Source organism: Cherax quadricarinatus, chromosome 57 (genome assembly GCF_038502225.1).
Source record: "Cherax quadricarinatus isolate ZL_2023a chromosome 57, ASM3850222v1, whole genome shotgun sequence".
Taxonomy (NCBI): Eukaryota; Metazoa; Arthropoda; class Malacostraca; order Decapoda; family Parastacidae; genus Cherax; species Cherax quadricarinatus.
The window spans coordinates 21,669,778-21,694,625 of NC_091348.1; the positions used below are offsets into that span (position 1 = coordinate 21,669,778).

The 24,848-nt window shown below is 38.8% G+C and overlaps 2 protein-coding genes across 4 annotated transcripts; one reads left to right on the top strand and one right to left on the bottom strand.

Annotated features, from left to right (window-relative positions):
• Positions 1–2,691: 2,691 nt before the first annotated feature.
• LOC128693532 (uncharacterized) lies at positions 2,692–11,487 on the bottom strand. 2 transcript variants are annotated; one of them, XM_053783247.2, is made up of 3 exons: positions 11,420–11,487; positions 9,219–9,289; positions 2,692–6,428 (listed from the first exon to the last, which is right to left on the bottom strand). In XM_053783247.2, the coding sequence occupies exons 2-3, from the start codon at positions 9,266–9,268 to the stop codon at positions 4,475–4,477; spliced, it is 2,004 nt and encodes a 667-aa protein (XP_053639222.2). In that variant the 5' UTR covers positions 9,269–9,289; positions 11,420–11,487; the 3' UTR covers positions 2,692–4,474. The 2 variants fall into 2 exon arrangements, with proteins under 2 accessions (XP_053639222.2, XP_069953525.1); XM_070097424.1 differs by having other exon boundaries at positions 9,219–9,336; positions 11,420–11,474.
• On the top strand, positions 11,428–23,889 carry LOC128693533 (40-kDa huntingtin-associated protein). Of its 2 annotated transcripts, XM_053783248.2 has the most exons (9): positions 11,549–11,557; positions 11,846–11,967; positions 13,064–13,110; positions 13,737–13,882; positions 19,327–19,473; positions 20,390–20,519; positions 21,541–21,643; positions 22,006–22,130; positions 23,377–23,889. In XM_053783248.2, exons 2-9 carry the CDS (start codon positions 11,867–11,869, stop codon positions 23,544–23,546), a joined length of 969 nt encoding a protein of 322 aa, XP_053639223.2. In that variant the 5' UTR covers positions 11,549–11,557; positions 11,846–11,866; the 3' UTR covers positions 23,547–23,889. The 2 variants fall into 2 exon arrangements, with proteins under 2 accessions (XP_069953527.1, XP_053639223.2); XM_070097426.1 differs by lacking the exon at positions 13,064–13,110 and having other exon boundaries at positions 11,428–11,557.
• The last annotated feature ends 959 nt before the right edge of the window (positions 23,890–24,848 follow it).

Sequence of the window (24,848 nt, forward strand, 5' to 3'; positions counted from 1 at the left end):
CGATGATACCATGGCCAAGACCAATAGTGTGAAACCAAATTTATCATCAGGCTTCTAGTTACAGGGCCAAAAAGAAAAAAAAATTATCCATGACAGTTGAAGCTAGACTAATGTCAGTGAACAGTGGCCCAGGAGGAGCTCTTCATAGGAAGCGAGTCTGTCTTGCGCTCGGCACAGATTATTATAATGAGGGAGCACTAAACCCATAGGGATTATACAGCGACTGTCGGGGGGAGATGGAAGATATTCAGGCTCAGTTCAGGGGACCGGAGCAGAGATCCAATTCCCTGGATCAAGAGCCCCTTACCAGCGTCAAGGAACCACCCCAAAGGAGTCGGCAGATGGAGGATTGAACTTCCAATATGTCTTGTGCTGAATGACCCACGTGGGTTTCTCACTCAACATGATTTATTTAATTTTTAATCAAGCAATTGGAAGGTATGAGGATTCAATTCAATTCAATTCAAAGTTTATTCTCTATAAGGATTACAATGCTGAGTTTACAGAATTTGGTTATTGTGTGGTTTACATGTAGTAAAATAATAATTACAGAGTGTACCACTAGAACACCTAGCATGGCTAGGCATTTCGGGCAGACTTAAATTAAATCTTAAGTTTAAAATATTACAAAATTATGAGGAAAGTTGGTATTATGGCTAAGTGACTAAATACTAGTTTGTGAGTTTAGCAATGTGAATGCTTTTGTTTTGGCACTATACATAGTTTCAGTATTGGAGTATCACAGGCCAACTTATGACTAGTTAAGATTCATTATTTTGAGATTGAGATTGATATTTCTGTTTATGGTCAAATGGGTGAGTGAGTGTAAGTGTTAACCACCAGGTGGTATTCGTGTAATTAGGATAGTGAAAGGAGTGGTAGACATACTGAATGAAGTGAGTGAAGGTACTATTATTTTCATTATAATGTATTATGTACACAGGATGGATAATGAAAACCTTCAAAACTAGGGATGCCAAGCCCATGATGACACTCTTCAGGTCACTTGTTCTATCTAGGCTGGAATATTGCTGCACACTAACAGCACCTTTCAAGGCAGGTGAAATTGCTGACCTAGAAAATGTAGAGAACCTTCACGGCGTGCATAACGGAGATAAAACACCTCAGTTACTGGGAGCGCTTGAAGTTCCTGAACCTGTACTCCCTGGAATGCAGGCGGGAGAGATACATGATTATATACACCTGGAAAATCCTAGAGGGACTAGTACCAAACTTGCACACGAAAATCACTCCCTATGAAAGCAAAAGACTCGGCAGATGATGCAACATCCCCCCAATGAAAAACAGGGGTGTCACTAGCACGTTAAGAAACAACACAATAAGTCTCAGGGGCCCAAGACTGTTCAACTGCCTCCTAGCATACATAAGGGGGATTACCAATAGACCCCTGGCTGTCTTCAAGCAGGCACTGGACAAGCACCTAAAGTCGGTACCTTACCAGCCGGACTGTGGTTCATACGTTGGATTGCATGCAGCCAGCAGTAACAGCCTGGTTGATCAGGCCCTGATCCACCATGAGGCCTGGTCACAGACTGGGCAGCAGGGGCATTGATCCCCAGAACTCTCTCCAGGTAAACTCCAGGTACAGCGCTAATCCCAAAGTGGAACATTCAGTGCAACATGGCAAGTGCTAGAGTAGAGGGAGAGGTGTTGAGGGAAGGACAAGAACAAAAGGAGGGAGTCACAGTGATGAGGGGGGGAGGAGTTGTACTAAACTCACAGGTGTCACACAGCATCTAGGGAAATGAATGGCATTCAGGCTTGAATCAATTATCAAAAAGAATTGCTAAACCCACTAGGGTCCGGTGGCCTGGTGGCTAAAGCTCCCGCTTCACACACAGAGGGCCCGGGTTCGATTCCCGGCGGGTGGAAACATTTCAACAGGTTTCCTTAAACCTGTTGTCCTGTTCACCTAGCAGCAAAAAGGTACCTGGGTATTAGTCGACTGGTGTGGGTCGCATCCTGGGGGACAAGATTAAGGACCCCAATGGAAATAAGTTAGAGAGTCCTCGTTGACACACTGACTTTCTTGGGTTATCCTGGGTGGCTAACCCTCCGGGGTTAAAAATCCGAACGAAATCTTATCTTATTTTACAGCACTGCAGAGAAGGGAGTAATGCTGGATTAAAGGATAAGCAAGGGTGGAGAGGACAACAAAGGTAGAGTAAGGAAGGGCTGCGAGGAGTGCTAAAGGAAGGATTATCTATCAAATTTGTGAAATAAATCAGTTGCTGTCAAAGCCAAAGAGGTAGTCTGTGTCAAAGGTGGGGCCATCAGCAAGGAGGGAAGATAAAATAAGGGCATTAAAGTGGTGGCTTGAATCAAGGAATTAGAACTTTGGTCCAATTGTTTAGATCAAGAGCCCCTCACCAACATCAAGGAACCTCCATTGAGGGAGTCACAGCCAGCATAGCAAATCAGTTGTTTTCAAAAATTTAGAGAATCTGACAGCTCACTGAAAATATTAGGATACAATAGTTAACTTCAGATTACTCTAGAAATAATTTGCATGAAGTTATCAAATGCTACCACTTCAAAATGTGTCCATGTGCACGAATTCTACCTCCGAAGACCTTAAGTTACGAACTGGTATTGAGCCTAAATACAACAACGATAATTTCTACGCAGCACAAAATTCATCATTGTAAGCTTGGGAATTATATACAATAATTAGGCAGAAATCTTTATTATCCTTATTCTATTCTAATACAAAACAAATTTGTACATCACAATTCCAGGGCGAGAACTAATAATGACTCACCCACAATTACATCTGAATACTATACAGTATAGGTAAGTGGTCAAAAGAGAGAGATTATAAATAAATACCGAAGATAAACCACAGAGAATGGAGCACTCATTACCTGTTCCACAGTATAAGTGATTACATTTATAGTCATAAAAGGTGCAAACAATAATTTTTTTTTGTAAATTCAAAAGCATCAAATAAGTTTACTTAAAAATGCTGCACTAAATTGTTTTTGTAAATGTTATTTTAAAATACTGTATTGTAAAGGCATTCTTGCTGGTTTACTAAATCCAACTGTTTTAGCCAACTAAAAACCTTTAGAAAAGGAGTTTTAACCTCCTTAAATTCCAGACTTCTGAAGAATTTCCAAGCCTTTTGCTTTAGTGTTTAATGCTTAAAAGGTCAAGAGAAAGACAGTACTCTACTTGAAATATTTTAAAAAATTTAACATGTCAGGCTCTCAAAAATAATCCTAAATTATATAGTCAAAGACTCAAGAAGAGACAAACAATATGCAAGCACATGACAACTTCTCAGACAAAAGTGAAACCACGTAAATTTTCTTTGGACAATTACAAAAGGATGTCATGGGCATAAATGTATTAAGAGGAACAGTAATATGTCAGACAAATTTTAGAATTACATACAGGCTACGACTGATCTGTGACTGCATCTTCATGAAACATCAGCTTTGTGTTACATGAAGTGAATTTTTTTTATTTTAACCCCAGTATTATAATGATTGAGATTCATATATCCAAAATGCAGCACCAGATCTATAAGCAATGGTTACCTAAGTTTCTTATGATTCTAATTGAAGAACACACACAGTTACACTGTAGTTATAAAATACGCATGTGAAAAAAAGAGCATTATACGAGATCCTAAAATGATCTTCTAAAACCTGTACTTGCTGATTGTTTAATTTATAAGTTATTATGATATAGTACAGTATTTATATACAAAGTTCTTATACCATAATCTAATACATTCACATTCACATCTTTGTTCTCTCTCTCTTTCCCTCTCCCTTCACCACATCCCTCCAGGTTTATTCTTTCCTTTATTTCACTCGATTATATGACTGCTATTATTATCATGTGATTCCCATATGCCTATACTAAACATCTTCATATCTCATCATTTGCTCACTCTCTTTCCCACACCATCTGCACTTTAGCACCCTCATATATTACTTACACTTCTAAATCTACACCCTTTTACAATGAACTCTCAAAATTAGTTAAATAATTCATAAATCTGTACTTCAAAAATAACAAAATTAATTACCCAAGTTTATGTATTTTCATTTATGAATGAATAATTGAGTGTGTCCATTCAGACAATGAGATGACAAAGCATATTTTATTTTGGTATGAAGGAACTGAAAACATTTTCATAAACATAAACCATAAATATAACTTTTATTAGTTTCAAGCTTGGCATTTTCCTTTTAAACAAGAGTCTTAAGTCACCTGAATGGCATCCCCAGTAAATATCAAATACTGTATACAGTATTCTTAATAAATATTACTTCTCCAAATCTGGCCTAGTAAATAAACTATTGAATTATTACAGCCTGTAGCATAAATTAAAGAACTGTACAAACAAAAGTACATAAATGTACGTATTTTTATTCAAATAGAAACCCTGTGAACTTTTTATTTTTTACCAACAGGCAGTGCCACACAAATATTGTATTGTTTATGTACGTGCAGCCCTTTCAGTTTCAATCAGACATTCTCTTACAAGAATACGGGCATGGACAATACCACGCTTGAGACGCTCTGCACTGCTCTTGCTTCCAGCATAAGTGGGACGTATGTCTTTGCCCATTTCCTCAATTACAGCTAGTAACTGCTGGTATTTGGACATGCCATGTGCACTTCCAGATGTATTAGTAGGACAGGTTGTAAGCCCTGCAGCAGCTGGGCTGAGCAATGATGCATCTAAATCAGTTGACTGCATACGAGCCAATGCTTCTGCCTCTAGCTTTCGAAGCTCTGCTAAATCTGCCTTTGACAAACCAGCTGCTGCAGCTGCTGCTTGCATCTGCTGAGCTTCCAATTTAGTAAGCTGTGCTAATGCAGTAGAATCTAGCTTGGTCAGTAAGTGAGGATCTAACTTAATCAACTGAGCCAATGTGTTTACATCAAGTTTAGATAGTGAATGGGAATCTAACTTTGCTAACTGAGCCAGCTGTGCATCAAGCTTGGACATAGCATGTGCATCTAGCTTTGAAAGCTGAGCCAGGGTAGCAGGATCCATTTTAGCATGTGCATCTAATTTGGTAAGTTGAGCTAGGGTAACAGGATCCAGCTTAGAATGCTGGTCTAGCTTAGCAAGTTGGGCCAAGGTAGCAGGATCCATTTTTGAATGAGGATCTAACTTTGAAAGCTGAGCCAAAGCATTAGGATCCATTTTGGCTTGTGCCTCTAGCTTAGAAAGCTGTGCAAGAATGTTGGGATCCATTTTGCTAAGTGTGTGATGGTCCATTTTCATCAAATGATTTAATGAAGACACATCTTTCTTAGAGAGATTGTGAGGGTCCATCTTAGAGAGCTGTGCCAAGGCTGCATTGTTCATTTTGTTGATGGCTTGTTGGTCTAATTTTGCTAATTGTCCTAACATGGCAGGGTCCATTTTAGACAGTGAGTGTGGATCCATTTTTGCTAACTGAGCCAATGTGGCCTGATCCATTTTTGATAAAGAATGAGGATCAATTTTGGACAACTGAGCCATAGCAACAGCATCCATCGAGGCCAACTGGGAAAGTGTAGCCGAGTCAACTTTAGAGAGAGTGTGGGGATCTAATTTGGCTAACTGAGCCAAAGTGTTGGGGTCTAGCTTGGACAAGAGATGGGGATCCATCTTGGATAGCTGGGCTAGAGTAGCCGAGTCCATTTTGCTAAGGGCTGCTCGAGTGTGAGCTTGCATTTGTGCATCATGTCTTGCAAGCTGGGCAAGCATTGCCTGGTCTAATTTAGAAAGAGTATGAGGGTCCAGTTTTGCTAATTGAGAGAGAGTTGTCTGATCCATCTTAGCCAACATCATTGGATCAAGTTTGGCTAACTGATTGAGGGCTGATGGGTCCATCTTAGATAGTGTGTGATGATCAAGTTTGGCCAGTTGTGACAGCATGGCCTGATCAGCCTTGCTCATAGACATAGACACTGCAGCAGCTGATGCATCAGCTTTTACTAACTGGGCAAGTGTATTATGATCAAGTTTGGCTAAAGTGGCAGCATCAAGTTTTGATAGCTGTGCCAAAGTATTTTGATCTAGCTTAGCAAGTAGATTGGGGTCAAGCTTGGCCAAGGCATTGGCACTAGCAAGACTGGCCTCTTGTAGTTTAGCCAAGTAAGCAGCATCTGATTTGCTGAGATGTGGAGGGTGTGAACCAGAGTGAGAGTGAGATCCTGAGTGTGAAGAAGTGTGTGATGAATGAGCAGTGGAGTATGTGTGTGATGACTCAGACTTGCTACTGGAGGCACTGCTTGTCATCATCTTGACATCCAGATCTGGCCTCAGCTGCTTTGTTAAGGCTACTGGGTCCAGAGTTACTCCCATTTTTGCCAACATGGCAAAGTCTATATCTGGACGCAATTTGGCCAGAGCTTCCATGGCCGCAGTCTGGGATGAACCTCCTTTATCCATCCTGAAATGAAAGAAAAGATTAGACTTTCATGTTTTGCACAAATAACCTATAAGAAATGGTTAACAAGATAATGCAACTGAAGTAACAATGTGACAGCTAAGGCAGTTTACTCTAATTTTTATTCTTTTATTAGGAACTTCTTTCCATTCTCCATATCACTAAACAAATTATGACTTCAATTTATCATTTAATATTAAGAAAAAGATTTCTCATGGATTGGATATCATGCAATTACAATATGAACTAAAACTTATGCTAAATCTCCCATGCTTGCTTACCATACTGACCCTTGTTGTACTTGTTGTACTAACATTTTCTTCATGAATTATAATACAGTAGCTATCAAGGTAAGCAGATATAAAAAAAAATCTTAGGGTATGTGGATAAGTAGCAAGCTCATAAGATGGGATAAAAAACAGTCATGTTAGAGACAGGGGCAAAGACTAGGCAAGCACACATTTATGGATAAAAGCATTTATGAAGAATAAAAAAGCACAATGCCACCCCCTCTCGTATCTATTCTGGCCCCCTTCCCTTCGTGCTTTTCCATGTGACTCGTTAGTGGTCCAATTTGGACTGAAACATCATAAGTTTTAATCTCCTATCTTCAGGTTATTTGTGTATATATATTGAGAATTTATGAGAATTCCATTATGATATATTTCTCCAAAGAAACATTTTTACCATAATGTTATCTATTAATGATAAATATAACTAATTTAACCTGTTATATAAAGTAATGTTAACAAGGGCTAAGATTAGATGAAGATTTTGTTTATGCATTTATGGAATGATGTTATGCTATTAAATAGTCAAAACTAATTGCACTGATGTGTTCTGCAGTCTCAGTGGATTATTTCTAGAGGTCACAGACAATTTTCACTGATGCAAAGCCAATGTAATTTTACTGTTCCAATTATTACAAACATCGGAAATTTTGTTACAGAACTGTGCTTTACTACATGTGCAGTAAATGATTCTGAAAGCTCTCCTACTCAATGTCTTGCCTAAAGCTGGATTTTCCCTAACTATCTGATCATGTGGGTTGGCATTGCTTGCAATAAAAAAGCCAACATAAGTGATAAGAATGTAGCTGGTCAAGAACCTACTATACCTCAAAGCTATAGTAACAATGATATTTTTATTATTCATGCTTTGACAGAGTTTTTAAGTTGAAATGTCTTGGACCTCAGAAATTAACAAAATGTATTTATCCAGTACAGTACCTTCTATGTCCTTCACTCTGAAAATCTCTACATGTATGAGAAAGTTAGGAATACAATTAATTATTTTCAATGTTGAAATTATGTATTAAGATGATCCCAAAACTGATCAAAAGTCTGAATGTTTTATACAACTTTACATTAATCACCTGAGTCACAGACATTAACGAAGATAAAAGCTAGTGGTATTAAATTAAAAGTTTCCTCCTGAAATTGGTCAAAGTAATGACAATTGTATTCCTCAAATATGACTTATTTTACCCATTTATTTCTTGATTCTCATTAGCTTTAGATACCACTACCATTATTATTATTACTACTACTACTACTACTATTACTGTTATTATTTTATTCAGCATGACACGTAAAGGTATTGTGTTTTTGGATACATACCACTGTCTCACTTTAATTTTGTAATTAAACTGTTGTTAAAATTTATGTTGCCAGCTTATAATTCCCATTAAAAATATAATTTGGGTAACTGGTCTTGCTAATGGCTTGTTTATTAATCCAATATCCATAAAAATGTAACAGTAAAGCATATATGTTTTGAAAAAGTAAAATAACTGAAAAGTTGCAATCAATTATCCATAGCACAACCTATTCATACATGCAAAAATTCATTCCACATGATAAGAAGAAACTAAACCTTACAGTAAGTGAAGTTATGAAATGTGTCAGTACCACTAATAAAAGGAAAAGAAGACAGGGGTTATATAAATACAAACTTAAAATACTGAATCACAATAATAAATGTCCACTCTGTAAAAAGCAAACAGCAAGATAAGCTACCAGAACTAGGGCAGGATTTAATTAGTGGTAGTTTTAAATTGCTCTTACCTATGATACGATGTTAGGTTATTATATCTTGACTAAGGTCTAATTCAACTTATAATCTTACCCAATGAACCCCCATGTTTATCTAGAAATATTTATTTTTGTAGCCAAATTATCTTTAGCTCACCTCTTTATAACTCATTGGGACATCATTCTTTCCATTTTTTACCAAATCTTAGTATCTATCATAAGCAAAAAAATCCTCTCTCAAAAAATTTTAGTCATCATTTATATTAGGGAAATTTTAAAGCATGCAATTTACAAAGCAGACTATCTTTATGTACAAAATTTATCCTCGCTTATTAGGAAGAGAATTGGTGGCCTTTGCTTGGCCATGGTGAATTCTTAGAAGTTTTCTGGTAATTTAATGCTATAATGTCTATACTGTATAAAGCATACAGTCTGCTCAGAGGCTGAATCTGGCAGATCATGTTTGATGGCAGACTTAGAGCACACCTCTGAATCCACAAGACAAAGTAGATTCACAGTACATATTATCTGGTTGTCTTCAAATTACAGGTAAGCAGTCATGGTATTGAATCAAATTCATTAGGCATATAAAGCTTATGGAAATTCGTTTACTAACCTCCATGACTATAGTGTACATGTGTAGCGAAATAACTGCTGTGGCACAGTTACATTTAGAATGTGATAAAATATACAAAAGTATGTTATATACGGTATATGAATACAGTAGATAGATTAACAATATACAAACTTAATTAATTACTGAGTATATAGTTGTAGCTGAGGATAGTGCTGCCAGAAGTGTTTCATCATCACCAATCCAGGACCTGGAAACTGAAGTAGACGACTGGTTGTAGTTTCTTACGAAGGCAAACATAACTCTGGGGAAGTTGTTTGTAAGAAAGGTGCAGATACTGAAGTTAATAACATGGTGCTAGCTTCAACACCAACCTGGAAGTGGCCTACACAACCTGATAAAATCTACCAACCTGAGATCATCTTAAAATCTGAAGAACAAGTCAGTACTGCTGCTAAAACAATACTGGTACACAACAAACCCACAAATTAGACATAAAAGGTGCAAGATGTTTTGGTACATCCTGCATGACAGTGTGTCCAGGATGGGCAAAAATGTTGTAGAGTTAATCTCCAGCTTGTGGGTTTGTTACAAAAAATATTAATGCCACATTCTGCTCAAGAATGAGTGAAGACTATTTCAGTGATGAAATCTAATAGTGCTTTGACTCATGCATTTATATTGCTTGTCTGTTTTAGTGTTTCTAGAGCTCAGTTCCTAACTAATAGGGTCATCTTGACACTCATGAGAAAAATGGTTTGTTTTGCACATTGGTAATTTATGCAAGATCAAACAAGTTTTAGCTCAAATGCTCCTGCAAAATTATATCTAGTGTAGCCTGTCCTGACAACAGAAAAATTATTGGATATAATTTTGACATGAAGAAATAAAGGGTTCACTATCCATCACTTAAGATTTAAAACAAAAGTTTTTTTTCCTGACATTTCAATTATGTTTATGAATGATGAGAATTGAGATAAACATATTTTCCTGAATATACTGCATTTTCATAGTACATTGATGTTACATCAAGAACAGACTAGAATATGAAGCTATAGTGGTCAAGCACATCTACAGTTACTGCATTCTCCTTTCTGGTGCCAAGGCCACTTACAAAATGGTTCTTAAATACAGTGTGCTACTTTTATGGAATCAGTATTAATACCACACTGTTCTTCAAATTTACATGTATATATACGTACTGTACATATACAGAGACTTGTGGAAAGGCACTGTAATGATGAAATGCCTTATAGTCAATAAAAACTTGCCTAATTTAAGAAACAATACATATCTTTCCCATTAGATCTAAACATGGTAAGATTCTACTGAATATAATTTCAGCTCAAAATATCCTCTAAGTTTTCAAAAAAAAAAAAAAAAAACTTAAATAATTTTATTTAAAAGAATATACTGTATATATAATGAACACAAAAGCTACTCAAGACAAATATTTGCATTATTTCTAAATCTTACTCAATTTGATGAGCTGATTTATAGTAAAGATGCATTATTTTTAGATGAGATAAAAGAGAGGTTGATCTTATACAATAATGGATATTACAAAGCAAATAAAACATTAATATATTTAAAAGAGCACTTGCTGGTTGCTTTACTAAATTTGCATACAGAAAACCTCTCTGCTAAAGAGAAAATATTGGTGACGCATCCTTTAGTGACGATGGAATGTTAGTGAGAGTATTCACACTCAACACAACCTGGCAGTTTTAGGGCCTTAAATAACTTGCTAGAGGCTCTGATAGCCACCCAAGCTTACACCTTACTGAGCCTACTTCCCAATTCCTGGAGGATTAGTGCCAAAAGCTTGGTGGTGGAAAATGAGAAGGGAACATGAATTCCCTTCGAGAATATAAAAGGGAAAAAATAAAAACTCCCACTCAAGACAGGTGGATAACACACCTAAGTGGCCAGACGCCCGCACTCTCAGAGAGAGGCTTATAAGTTTATTTAAGCACAGGTACACATATGTACAATTATCATACATAGTGTAAATTACCCAGGATAACCCAGAAAAGTCAAACAGCTGATGTATGGCGCCCCAGCCCAACTGTCCACCAGACTGGATGATAAGCTTCCCGGAGAGTATTGGAGAATTTATCACTGATGCTCAGGACCGTAGAGCGAGATGCCTGCACTCCACCAACACCAGGGATAAAGTCAGCTTGAAGTCCACCTATTTTTAAAATATATTGTAGTTCAAGAACGGGATAATTTAGCGGGAGTTCTCTTAAGTGAGCGCCCTCTCCTGGGAGAGGTAACACTAGCCGAGGCGTGTATCCTGGCTGCCTGCCACCACGGACAGTTAAGCCAGTTACTGGACGCTACGTGTGGGTGATGAGGGCACCAGAAGCAGCCTAAATACTTACGTCCACTCAAAGGAAAGTTGGTCCGGGACGACTCAAGACCTCAGCTTGAGTCTGTTTACCTCCTCTCCTCACCCGGGTACAACACACTCTTATAAAAACTATCACAACAAAATACTCTCATATATTAGGATACATAAGGTATTTATATTTTTGTAACTATGTATATTTTATAATATGAAATTCTGTCAATTTTTAATGTTTTTTTTCCGGTGTCTCTAGCATTTAAATGAATGGTACTGGATAGTAATATTGGAACACTAGCCTCAGTATGTTTACATCCTCTCCTCACTTGGGTACAAAATACTCTCTTAAACAATATTACAACACCATATAATCATAATTTATCTAAAAACGTCCTTCACTATACATTTAAGCGTACACAATTTTTTTCATTTTAATACAGCAATTTTTCTTTTGCTATCATAGTGTCTGCGGTGGGATGTGAAAATGACACTTGGTGTGTATTATTGGAACATGATGGAGTCGTCTGCTGTGACGGGAAATGATTATCTTATACAATATCGTAATATTTCCTCAAAGCTCAAAAAGTAAGATATTCATGTTAGCTCTGTTCAGTCACCTTAAAATATAATACGAGGATGAGAATGTATTTGTAAATCGAGTGTAAATTTAGTAAGCCCAAGTAATGAGGGATCTTACCCCCCATAGGGTAAAATTAACCCTGGGTTAAGTTCTGCATAAATTAACACTCCTCCAGGGAGGTTCCTTGGTGCTGGTGACCAGCTCTTCATCCAAGGAGTTGGACTCGTCCTCCCTTTTCTTGGCTCAAGCCTGAATACCTTCCATTCCCCCCAGGCGCTGCATGACCCCCATGGGTTTAGCGCTCCCAATGAATGTAACTAAAGAATAATATAATCAAGTTAAGCACAAAACCCAGAAGGGTCATATGGCAAATTAAATTACTATGTAAAACCAATGCGACCCCTCCAGGGAGGTGCCTTAATGCCAGTACTTCTCCTCCCCTTTCTTGGATCAAACCTGAATGCTTCGTTCTCCAGGGGTTATATGACTTCTCCTCTTCCTTGGATTGAACCTGATTGCCTCATTCTCATACATTGTATGACCCCTATGGGTGTCTGTAGAATTTAACCTAGGGTTAATCCTAGGTAATCTTCACATGCTGCTGTGTATGATAATTTATGTAACAGTATTTGTGTACCTGTACCTGAATAAACTTACTTATGATTATAATAAGAATATGTATATGTATGTATGTTGGTACAGTACTTGTCTCTCATCTATATAGTGTTAAGATTAAGAGATAAGATAAGATTTCGTTCGGATTTTTAACCTCGGAGGGTTAGCCACCCAGGATAACCCAAGAAAGTCAGTGCGTCATCGAGGACTGTCTAACTTATTTCCATTGGGGTCCTTAATCTTGTCTCCCAGGATGCGACCCACACCAGTCGACTAACACCCAGGTACCTATTTGCTGCTAGGTGAACAGGACAATAGGTGTAAGGAAACGTGTCGGAATTTCCACCCGCCGGGAATCGAACCCGGGCCCTCCGTGTGTGAAGCGGGAGCTTTAGCCACCAGACCACCGGAATATAAGTGTAATACTGTACATGATTGACATTCTTGTTTGGAGTGATGTATTTTAATATAATTTTTTTTTTTCAGGCGTTTTCTTCGAAAGCCAAATGTAGCTGAAGCAAGCGAAGAGTTTGGTAAATTATTATTACCGTATTTAGATATAGAATGCCTTTTTGTGTATAATAGACAATAAACAACACCTTCAAAGCTACTGTGGCTTTGAGGGAGGCGAGGACAGATTTATTGTCAAAATTGCTGGGGCTGTGGGAAAGGACAACAGGCAGTAGGGTAGCAGAGGGTAGCCACTGATGCAGACAGGACACAGCAGGGCCTTCTGTGAAACTTTCTTATTAGAAGCCCCATAACTCAGCAGTAAAGCACTAGACCTCAGAACCAAAGTTTGAGCCTCCCGTTCACCTTTCTGTTATTCACACACGCCTGCATGCATGTATGTACATACGTGTGTATATTCATACATACACAGGTAGGTGCATACATATGCAAAAGTGTATATGTGTATGTGCATACGTACATTCATATATGAATACATAGTAGTAATTAATGATTTATTTGTCATCTTATCCGAGAGGATGAAAATCCCTTTTATGTTTTATCTAGCATTCTGATAGAGATACTGAACACCTTTTCCAGTAAGATCAAATATGAATTTAAATGTACTGTACTGTACATTGCTGCTGAAAAGCATTTCCTCACAGTCAGTCAGTGCCCAAACTTTAAATAAAATGCTTCGATTTCGAAGGTCAGTTAGCCCGGGAGCTGAGCGATGGGGAAGCGTGGGCACAAGCTGGTCTGTGTTGTGTGGCTGTGGCCAAGTGCGAACAGACCTTGGTCAACCCCACCACAGAGGTCTCAGCCATAACTCAGGCAGCAAGGTATTTCCTCAAGGTAGGTGCTAACGGAAGGAGAGGGGAAACCATTATGAATTCTGGTAATTAATAAGAGAATGATAGTGCATAGTGGTAACATTTCCGAAGTATGTTGTTCTGTATACAGTGCTACATAAACTATTTGTAATACCACTGTATGTATTTTTTACTTTCTCAACAAACCGGCCGTATCCCACCGAGGTGGGGTTTACCTGGACCTGGAGAGAGTTTCGGGGGTCAACGCCCCCGCGGCCCGGTCCGTGACCAGGCCTCCTGGTGGATCAGCGCCTGATCAACCAGGCTGTTGCTGCTGGCTGCACGCAAACCAACGTACGAGCCACAGCCCGGCTGATCAGGAACTGACTTTAGGTGCTTGTCCAGTGCCAGCTTGAAGACTGCCATTGGTCTGTTGGTAATCCCCCTTATGTGTGCTGGGAGGCAGTTGAACAGTCTCGGGCCCCTGACACTTATTGTATGGTCTCTTAACGTGCTAGTGACACCCCTGCTTTTCATTGGGGGGATGGTGCATCGTCTGCCAAGTCTTTTGCTTTCGTAGTGAGTGATTTTCGTGTGCAAGTTCGGTACTAGTCCCTCTAGGATTTTCCAGGTGTATATAATCATGTATCTCTCCCTCCTGCGTTCCAGGGAATACAGGTTTAGAAACCTCAAGCGCTCCCAGTAATTGAGGTGTTTTATCTCCGTTATGCGCGCCGTGAAAGTTCTCTGTACATTTTCTAGGTCGGCAATTTCACCTGACTTGAAAGGTGCTGTTAGAGTGCAGCAATATTCCAGCCTAGATAGAACAAGTGACCTGAAGAGTGTCATCATGGGCTTGGCCTCCCTAGTTTTGAAGGTTCTCATTATCCATCCTGTCATTTTCCTAGCAGATGCGATTGATACAATGTTATGGTCCTTGAAGGTGAGATCCTCCGACATAATCACTCCCAGGTCTTTGACGTTGGTGTTTCGCTCTATTTTGTGGCCAGAATTTGTTTTGTACTCTGATGAAGATTTAATTTCCTCATGTTTACCATATCTGAGTAATTGAAATTTCTCATCGTTGAACTTCATATTGTTTTCTGCAGCCCACTGAAAGATTTGGTTGATGTCCGCCTGGAGCCTTGCAGTGTCTGCAATGAAAGACACTGTCATGCAGATTCGGGTGTCATCTGCAAAGGAAGACACGGTGCTGTGGCTGACATCCTTGTCTATGTTGGATATGAGGATGAGGAACAAGATGGGAGCTAGTACTGTGCCTTGTGGAACAGAGCTTTTCACCGTAGCTGCCTCGGACTTTACTCTGTTGACGACTACTCTCTGTGTTCTGTTAGTGAGGAAATTATAGATCCATCGACCGACTTTTCCTGTTATTCCTTTAGCGCGCATTTTGTGCGCTATTACGCCATGGTCACACTTGTCGAAGGCTTTTGCAAAGTCTGTATATATTACATCTGCATTCTTTTTGTCTTCTAGTGCATTTAGGACCTTGTCGTAGTGATCCAGTAGTTGAGACAGACAGGAGCGACCTGTTCTAAACCCATGTTGCCCTGGGTTGTGTAACTGATGGGTTTCTAGATGGGTGGTGATCTTGCTTCTTAGGACCCTTTCAAAGATTTTTATGATATGGGATGTTAGTGCTATTGGTCTGTAGTTCTTTGCTGTTGCTTTACTGCCCCCTTTGTGGAGTGGGGCTATGTCTGTTGTTTTTAGTAACTGAGGGACGACCCCCGTGTCCATGCTCCCTCTCTATAGGATGGAAAAGGCTCGTGATAGGGGCTTCTTGCAGTTCTTGATGAACACAGAGTTCCATGAGTCTGGCCCTGGGGCAGAGTGCATGGGCATGTCATTTATCGCCTGTTCGAAGTCATTTGGCGTCAGGATAACATCGGATAGGCTTGTGTTAATCAAATTTTGTGGCTCTCTCATAAAAAATTCATTTTGATCTTCGACTCTCAGTCTGGTTAGCGGCTTGCTAAAAACTGAGTCATATTGGGACTTGAGTAGCTCACTCATTTCCTTGCTGTCATCTGTGTAGGACCCATCTTGTTTAAGTAGGGGCCCAATACTGGGCGTTGTTCTCGATTTTGATTTGGCATAGGAGAAGAAATACTTTGGGTTTCTTTCGATTTCATTTATAGCTTTTAGTTCTTCCCGCGATTCCTGACTCCTAAAGGATTCTTTTAGCTTAAGTTCGATGCTTGCTATTTCTCTGACCAGTGTCTCCCTGCGCATTTCAGATATATTGACCTCTTTTAGCCGCTCTGTTATTCTTTTCCGTCGCCTGTAAAGGGAGCGCCTGTCTCTTTCTATTTTACATCTACTCCTCCTTTTTCTTAGAGGAATAAGCCTTGTGCATACATGGAGTGCCACCGAGTTAATCTGTTCTAGGCATAAGTTTGGGTCTGTGTTGCTTAGTATATCTTCCCAGCTTATATCGGTTAGGACTTGGTTTACTTGGTCCCACTTTATGTTTTTGTTATTGAAGTTGAATTTGGTGAATGCTCCCTCGTGACTAGTCTCATTTTGTCGGTCTGGGGCTCCTCGCATACATGTCTGAACCTCAATTATGTTGTGATCTGAGTATATTGTTTTTGATATGGTGACATTTCTTATCAGATCATCATTGTTAGTGAATATGAGGTCTAGTGTATTCTCCAGTCTAGTAGGCTCTATTATTTGCTGGTTTAAATTGAATTTTGTGCAGAGATTTAAAAGCTCGTGTGAGTGTGAGTTTTCATCAGAGCTGCCTCCTGGTGTTATTTCTGCAACAATATTATTTGCTATATTCCTCCATTTTAGGTGCCTTAAGTTGAAATCCCCCAGGAGCAAGATGTTGGGTGCAGGAGCTGGAAGATTTTCCAGACAGTGGTCAATTTTTAACAGCTGTTCCTGGAATTGCTGGGATGTTGCATCCGGAGGCTTGTAGACTACCACAATGACTAGGTTTTGGTTCTCGACCTTTACTGCTAAAACTTCCACTACGTCATTTGAGGCATTAAGCAGTTCTGTGCAAACAAGTGACTCTGCAATGTACAGGCCAACCCCCCCCTTTTGCCTGTTCACTCTGTCACATCTGTATAGGTTGTAACCTGGGATCCATATTTCATTGTCCAAGTGATCCTTTATGTGGGTCTCAGTGAAAGCCGCGAACATTGCCTTTGCCTCTGCAAGCAGTCCACGGATGAAAGGTATTTTGTTGTTTGTTGCTGGCTTTAGACCCTGTATATTTGCAAAGAAGAATGTTATCGGACTGGTGGTATTGTTGGTACTGGGGGGGGATTTTTTTTCCAGCATTAGTATCTGTATCTGTTGGTTTGGAGTGGAGGCCATCGACTGTGGTTCCACTCCAGGAATGACTGGATTTGGTGTACGATTTCTGCCATTTCCTGCCAGTTTTTTTTCCTTCCTGGCACTAAAAAACCTCTCCCTCTTGAGTGGCTGTGGCTACCCAGGTTTTCCCATGGCCTGGATGTTTTGTATCTTTTTGTCCCCTTTAGATGGTATGCCTGGCAATTTAAGTTATAGCACAGTCTTTCCTGTACTGAAGAGGTACACATTTCAGGGTGAAAAAGCTTACAGGAAGGGAGTTTGCATTTTCCTGTTGTTATATGGGCATGGCATTTTCTAGGGTGGTCATAGTTGCACGTCCCATCTGTTTTTCCAGATTTCCCATGCCAGCAGATACCAAGTGCATAGTATGTGCACAGGCTTGGTTTCCGCTTGCCTTGGGTTTCTGTGACTGTATTCCCTGTTGGTGCATGTTTCCCTGTCTTACTTCTATCCTCCCTAGCACCAACAATGGAGCTCCCACCAGTTGTTTTTGGTAATTTATCCTCACTATTGCTATTGGAGTCCTCTTGTTTGCTATTTCCTGCGGTATTTCTAGTTTGCAATATTGGTTTTATCTTATCTTTGACTACACTTGTTTCCCTACTATGGCTCCTGTCCCCTATGAGGTCATTTATATGTATTCCTTCCTGCGTATAATTCCCGACTACCTGGACAAAATCTCCAGCTTCACCATTACTGTCTCCCAGGACAGTATCTCCAGCTTCACCATTTCCGTCTCCCAGGACAGCACCTCCAGCTTCACCATTACTGTCTCCCAGGACAGTATCTCCAGCTTCACCATTTCTGTCTCCCAGGACAGCACCTCCAGCTTCACCATTACTGTCTCCCAGGACAGCACTATCAGCCCCACATTTACTGACTACCAGGACTTCATCTCCAGCCTTACAGTTTCTGACTACATGGCCAGTATCAAGGGCAGTACCATTCAGCCCAGACTTTTTATGTTCCCATCTGTTGTAGAAAGCTTCCAGGTTTTCTATGAAAGCAGCTTTGATGTTGTCCTCTTTTAATACCCTTGTGATTTTAGTCCACAGATTTTCCTCATTTGGGCATACCCAGAAACACTTCTCTGTTTTAATACTGCTTGTAGCTAGTTCTGGGATATCTGCACAAGGGGCATGACACCAATTTCCACAAAAATGACAATTTATCCATGTGGAAGCCCATTTGTTTGACTGACCACAGACTACACACAGCTTCATAATGATTTGAATGGTTGATTTACTGCAATTCTACTAGCAACCTCTTGAATATTATATTAATAACCTTAAATGAAGCTCTAGCTTCAAAAGTTTCTCTTTTCAAATTTAGTAATTTATACAGGAGAAGGGGTTACTAGCCCCTTGCTCCCAGCATTTTAGTTGCCTCTTACAACACGCATGGCTTATGGAGGAAGAATTCTGTTCCACTTCCCCATGGAGATAAGAGGAAATAAACAAGAATAAGAACTAGAAAGAAAATAGAAGAAAACCCAGAGGGGTGTGTATATATATGCTTGTACATGTTTGTGTAGTGTGACCTAAGTGTAAGTAGAAGTAGCAAGACGTACCTGAAATCTTGCATGTTTATGAGACAGAAAAAAGGACACCAGCAATCCTACCATCACGTAAAACAATTACAGGCTTTCGTTTTACACTCACTTGGCAGGACGGTAGTACCTCCCTGGGCGGTTGCTGTCTACCAACCTACTACCTATACTGTATGTATTTATTATTATTATTATTATTATTATTATTATTATTATTATTAGGTTAGCCAGACTTGAGTCTTGGAGGTGGGAAGTACAGTGCCTGCACTCTGAAGAAGGGGTGTAGATATGTTGCAGTTTTTGTTAGCTGTAGTGTCAGCATGTCTCATGGCAAGACAGTGACAGAGTGAGTGATGATGAAAATGTTTCTTCTTTTTTTGGGTCACTTTACCTTGGTGGGAAATGGCCAATGCGTTAATAATAATAATAATAATAATATTGTTATTATTATGATAGTTAAAGTATATAATTAAAATGTCAGATGTATGGAGTGACTATTTGGCAAATATGCACCAATTACATTGGGATAAGATGATTGAACACTATGAAGACACATATTAATGATTCACCTTTCATCATTTCAGGCCGAAATCATGAACCACTACCTCCATTGTCCAAGCTTCAATGAACACCTTATGACTGCAATCAGCTGTTTCCAGCATGCCATTCAGCTGTACATAGACCACAAGAAACCAGCTCTAGCAGCATCACTGTCTGTTGAGTTAGGACAGGTAATTTACTGTTGAATTACGACAGGTAACTTGCTGTCGAGTTAGGACCAGGGGAGGATCTACTATATAACTAATGAAGATTAAGCTTCAGGGCCCTAAATCCCAGAGGGGGCCCAGAAGTGACTTTAGTCCACATTGCTTAAAAATTTTGGGTCTACTGTATGAGAAGGGTTTGTGAAGGGGCCCCCATAACAGTTCAAGCTGAATACACAAGCTTCATTGGTCTCAAAAATGTACTTCTGTCACTGGTTAGGACAGGTAATTTATTCTATCTAATTAGTAAGTACACTTGGTTTATCAAGCAGAAAAGAAACAGTCAGAGTAAAAGGTATCACTGTATAATTTTTATTTATCTACAATATTTATTTGTATGTACAGTACTGGACATATATTGGTACAGGTACAAAGGAGCAGATGTGTAGTTTTTAGTATCTGGTTTTCATGAACAGAATTAAGTATTATTTTCACATCACATTAAACACAAATTGAGTGAAGACATTCATTTATCTCAGTCACATGAAAATCACAGATCTCTTGACTATTCTCCACCAACAACCACTCTCTCTCTTTGTAGTTATATTAGTTTTTGTATCTTTTTTGTAGCTTAGTATGTGAATTGGAAAACATAAAAATTATAACCAAACAGTATAGTCTTATTACTACGTATTATGAAGGTAATTTCTTATACTATATTACGTATATGTATTATAGAATATTCATTTAAATTTGCAACAGAGAGCTCTCTTAATGAGTTAATTGATGTTAAGTATCTGATTAACACACTACATCACTTAATTATTTGCTTTGAACCAGTCTTTCAAACCTCTTCATTATACTTCGTGTTTCCTTCAGAGTTTCTTATGTTTAGTTTGATGTCAATTATGTTAGTTTACAATTGATGATTTTAAATTTTCAGGCCCTTCGGTCATTAGGACGGCCATCTGAGGCCCTGACTCACCTTCGTATAGCAGCTGACCTCCATGCTACTTCTCCCTTCCACCATCTTACCTGTCTTGGCTATATTGCTTCTTGCAAAATTGAATTAGGTTTGTAAAGTCCAATTAGTCACTATGAAATGTTTAGTATTCATAGTCGCTTTTTTTATGTGAAGCCTCATTTCCCATGAGAACTACCCTCCAAAATGGTCTTTATTGAACACCTCCCTTGGTGGGAAATGGCTGATGTGTTAAAAAAAAATATTTGCTAACATGAACTTTTTATTTTATTTTTTTTTTTATTATCACACCGGCCGATTCCCACCAAGGCAGGGTGGCCCGAAAAAGAAAAACTTTCACCATCATTCACTCCATCACTGTCTTGCCAGAAGGGTGCTTTACACTACAGTTTTTAAACTGCAACATTAACACCCCTCCTTCAGAGTGCAGGCACTGTACTTCCCATCTCCAGGACTCAAGTCCGGCCTGCCGGTTTCCCTGAATCCCTTCATAAATGTTACTTTGCTCACACTCCAACAGCACGTCAAGTATTAAAAACCATTTGTCTCCATTCACTCCTATCAAACACGCTCACGCATGCCTGCTGGAAGTCCAAGCCCCTCGCACACAAAACCTCCTTTACCCCCTCCCTCCAACCCTTCCTAGGCCGACCCCTACCCCGCCTTCCTTCCACTACAGACTGATACACTCTTGAAGTCATTCTGTTTCGCTCCATTCTCTCTACATGTCCGAACCACCTCAACAACCCTTCCTCAGCCCTCTGGACAACAGTTTTGGTAATCCCGCACCTCCTCCTAACTTCCAAACTACGAATTCTCTGCATTATATTCACACCACACATTGCCCTCAGACATGACATCTCCACTGCCTCCAGCCTTCTCCTCGCTGCAACATTCATCACCCACGCTTCACACCCATATAAGAGCGTTGGTAAAACTATACTCTCATACATTCCCCTAACATGAACTTGTTATGTACAAAATAAAGTTTTATTTAATGGGGTAGAATTTCAGCAGGGAAGTATTTAATTGCATTATTTTGGAAAATAATGAGTTTTATACATTTACTGCAAGTGCTTCTTGTATATATTACATTTTTTCCTTGTTTTCAGGTGACCTTCATGGGGCTTTGATGATGTTTACCCAGATGGCCACCATTATTGAACAAACAGCTGAACAACCACTCACAGGAGCTTACAAGGACATTTTAGCTAGGTGGATAAATAAAACAATTCAGTCAAAATGTTTTGCTTATGTACATTATTATTATTATTATTATGTAAAATACATTGCAAACAGTTTATTACCCAGTCTGTTGCAAAATGCACAATTTTCCATAGCTGTTTGAGCCAAACATTAGTGTTCAAAATGCTGATTTTTTCTTTATTGCTTTAAAATTGTAATGGATTGTTATCTCATTTAATGTAACAGCAGTTTGAATAGTGCACATTTGTACCTACTTAGATTTGAATCAGCATCATGCAATGGCTCATAATATGGTATGATGGCAGTAATGTGTAATATGTGGCATCCATCGATAAAAACTATTGAATAAGAGGCAAAATCTGTTTTTGCAGATGTGAAATTTCTTCATTGCTCATTTTGCTAACACTTCAGCCACTACCTCAGCACACCAAGCCACCTCATGCTCAACTCTTGGAAAAGTACTCATGGAACACATCTGATCTGCAAAAATTTAATGGTAAATGTAATTAAACATGAGTTTTTAGAAAATTTAATTTGTTCTTTTCTGATTTACATTCCCATAATTCCTCACTAAGTATAAGTATATACAGTGATAATCAGACCATTCTTAAGAAAGACTTGGACTCGGCTGAAGAGGTCATGTCACATGGCTCACTGATACTAGGTCCACCTCTTTGGTAACAGTAGCTATCTGTTATGTTACCTGTTTACTGTATGCCTGCACGTTATTTTACAAATGCCTTTCAAATTGTAATATCCATATACTGTAACAAAATGTATATCTTTTTCAGCTTAGGGCTAATAGGTTCGAGGTCAATGTCAATAGTAATCATTAGACAGTTGTTTATAATTGTTTAGTTTAACTTCATTTAGGTACATTAACCTTGAACCTGGAGCCAAGTTTTGTACAAGAGAGAAGTTAGAATTGTAATTACTGCATGGGAGTTGTTTTCTGGCATAAATTCCTGCATTTTGCTTATTGAGTTTTTAATTTTCCTTTTATGGTGAAAGTCATTTCTAAATAAATTGTTGTTTTTTTTTTTAACACATTGGCCATTCCCATCTAGGAAGGGTGACCTGAAAAAGAAGAAACATTTTCATCATCACTCACTCCATCACTGTCTTGCCAGAGGCATGTCAGTACTGCAGTTCAAAGAACTGCAACATATCTCCACTCCTTCATAGTGCAGGCACTGTACTTCCCACCTTCAGGACTCAAGTCCGGTTAACCGGTTTTTCCTAATCCCTTCATAAATGCTACTTTGCTTACACTCCAACAGCACATCAAGTCATAAAAACCATTTGCCTCCACTTGCTCCATTTTAATTGCAATTATAATAAAATTAATATTTTACATGAACTGTTATGTTAGCATACTAACTACACCACGGGCAGGGATTGAACTCATGACGAGCGAGTCGTAAATATCCAGGCCAGCGCGTAAGCCTTGAATCTTACTGTAGCCAGCTCACCCAGTGGCTTACACACTGGCCTGGAGTTTTACAACTCACTCGCCACGAGTTCAGTCCCTGCCTGTGGTGTGGTTTGTTTGCAATCATGTCATTACAGTTTCGTGAGTCATGTTAGCAGGCTTCTGGCAAGACAGTAAAGTGATAATAAATATTGATTCCTCTGTTTTTTGGGTCATTCTAACTCGATGGGAGATGGCTGCTGTGTTGATAATAAAAAATTATTTGATAAGTATTTGTACTGTATCTAAATATGATTCTCTTTTGCCACAGTGCCTTATGATGATGCTGAGTTAGTAGTGCTTTTGCAGTCCCTGGTGCTGACTTGCCAGGGTCGAGACACTCAAGCTCTTGCTACCCTCAGTCAGCACCTCACACGTTTACTGGGACCTGAACACCTTCACTTACTTCACACACTTGTTACTGAAATGAACAGAACATGATACTCGCCTCAAATGCATTAGGATAAATAATTATGCATTGACATTGCACCTGACTTTGTTGTAGTGTGTTTAAATTTATTCAGTGACCCTACCACATAAAGAAAGATGAGGAAGGGATATCAGGAAATTTTAACCAAAATTTCTTTTATCATGAATAGTCTCTAAACCATTTCATACTTTGATAAGGTTTTAAAGCATTTCACAAATGTTCTATCACAGAATTTGACAGTATATTTTCCAAATTTTGGTTGTAATATTAATTGGAAATGTATGTTGTAATGTATAGTATACATACTACAAAAATTTGTGCTCAGTGCTTGAAATCTTGAGATGTACCATTTATTTAATTATTTTTTATCAATGATGTCCTTACTGCAATTGTTTTTTTCCTAAAATATATTTGTTTTAGGTAAAATAAAGAATTTATATTGGTAAGTCATCCTTTTATGAATCATTTTGGGTAGCAAAATGTAGAAGATAAACCATAAAATAATTATGTCACTGTGCAGTGCCTACATGAAACAAAACATCAAACAATGATGTTTGTATCTGAAAGTAATCCAGTCTTGTGTGACATCTTTATAACAAATCCCAGATAAGGAAGAGCTCAGTTTTGATGTTATATCTTTTGAATGTAGAATGAAAAATTGCTAAAGATATTACTTTGATATACATTTCTTGTGGCATAGTTCATTGTGTGGTAAGTGACCTTTCAGTATCTTAATGATCATTTTTTATGAATAGTTTAATGGTGGGAGGCGGCCGACTTGTTAAAAAAAAATATATATATATATATATATATATATATATATATATATATATATCCTAGGTAGTAGGTTGGTAGACAGCAACCGCCCAGGGAGGTACTACCGTCCTGCCAAGTGAGTGTAAAACGTAAGCCTGTAATTGTTTTACATGATGGTAGGATTGCTGGTGTCCTTTTTTCTGTCTCATGAACATGCAAGATTTCAGGTACGTCTTGCTACTTCTACTTACACTTAGGTCACACTACACATACATGTACAAGCACATATATGCACACCCCTCTGGGTTTTCTTCTATTTTCTTTCTAGTTCTTATTCTTGTTTATTTCCTCTTATCTCCATGGGGAAGTGGAACAGAATTCTTCCTCCGTAAGCCATGCGTGTTGTAAGAGGCGACTAAAATGCCGGGAGCAAGGGGCTAGTAACCTCTTCTCCTGTATATATTACTAAATGTAAAAGGAGAAACTTTCGTTTTTCCTTTTGGGCCACCCCGCCTCGGTGGGATACGGCTGGTGTGTTGAAAGAAAGAAAGAAAGAA

What these genes read in the sequence shown, in the direction of transcription:
- LOC128693533 (XM_053783248.2), top strand. Translation starts at nt 11,867, where the DNA reads ATGACACTTGGTGTGTATTATTGGAACATGATGGAGTCGTCTGCTGTG. An exon ending in ATTTCCTCAAAGCTCAAAAA is followed by an intron (nt 11,968 to 13,063) that starts GTAAGATATTCA and finishes TTTTTTTTTCAG; the next exon opens with GCGTTTTCTTCGAAAGCCAA. An exon ending in CAGCAAGGTATTTCCTCAAG is followed by an intron (nt 13,883 to 19,326) that starts GTAGGTGCTAAC and finishes TCATCATTTCAG; the next exon opens with GCCGAAATCATGAACCACTA.
- LOC128693532 (XM_053783247.2), bottom strand. Translation starts at nt 9,268, where the DNA reads ATGATGAAACACTTCTGGCAGCACTATCCTCAGCTACAACTATATACT. An exon ending in CAGCTACAACTATATACTCA is followed by an intron (nt 6,429 to 9,218) that starts GTAATTAATTAA and finishes CTTTCATTTCAG; the next exon opens with GATGGATAAAGGAGGTTCAT.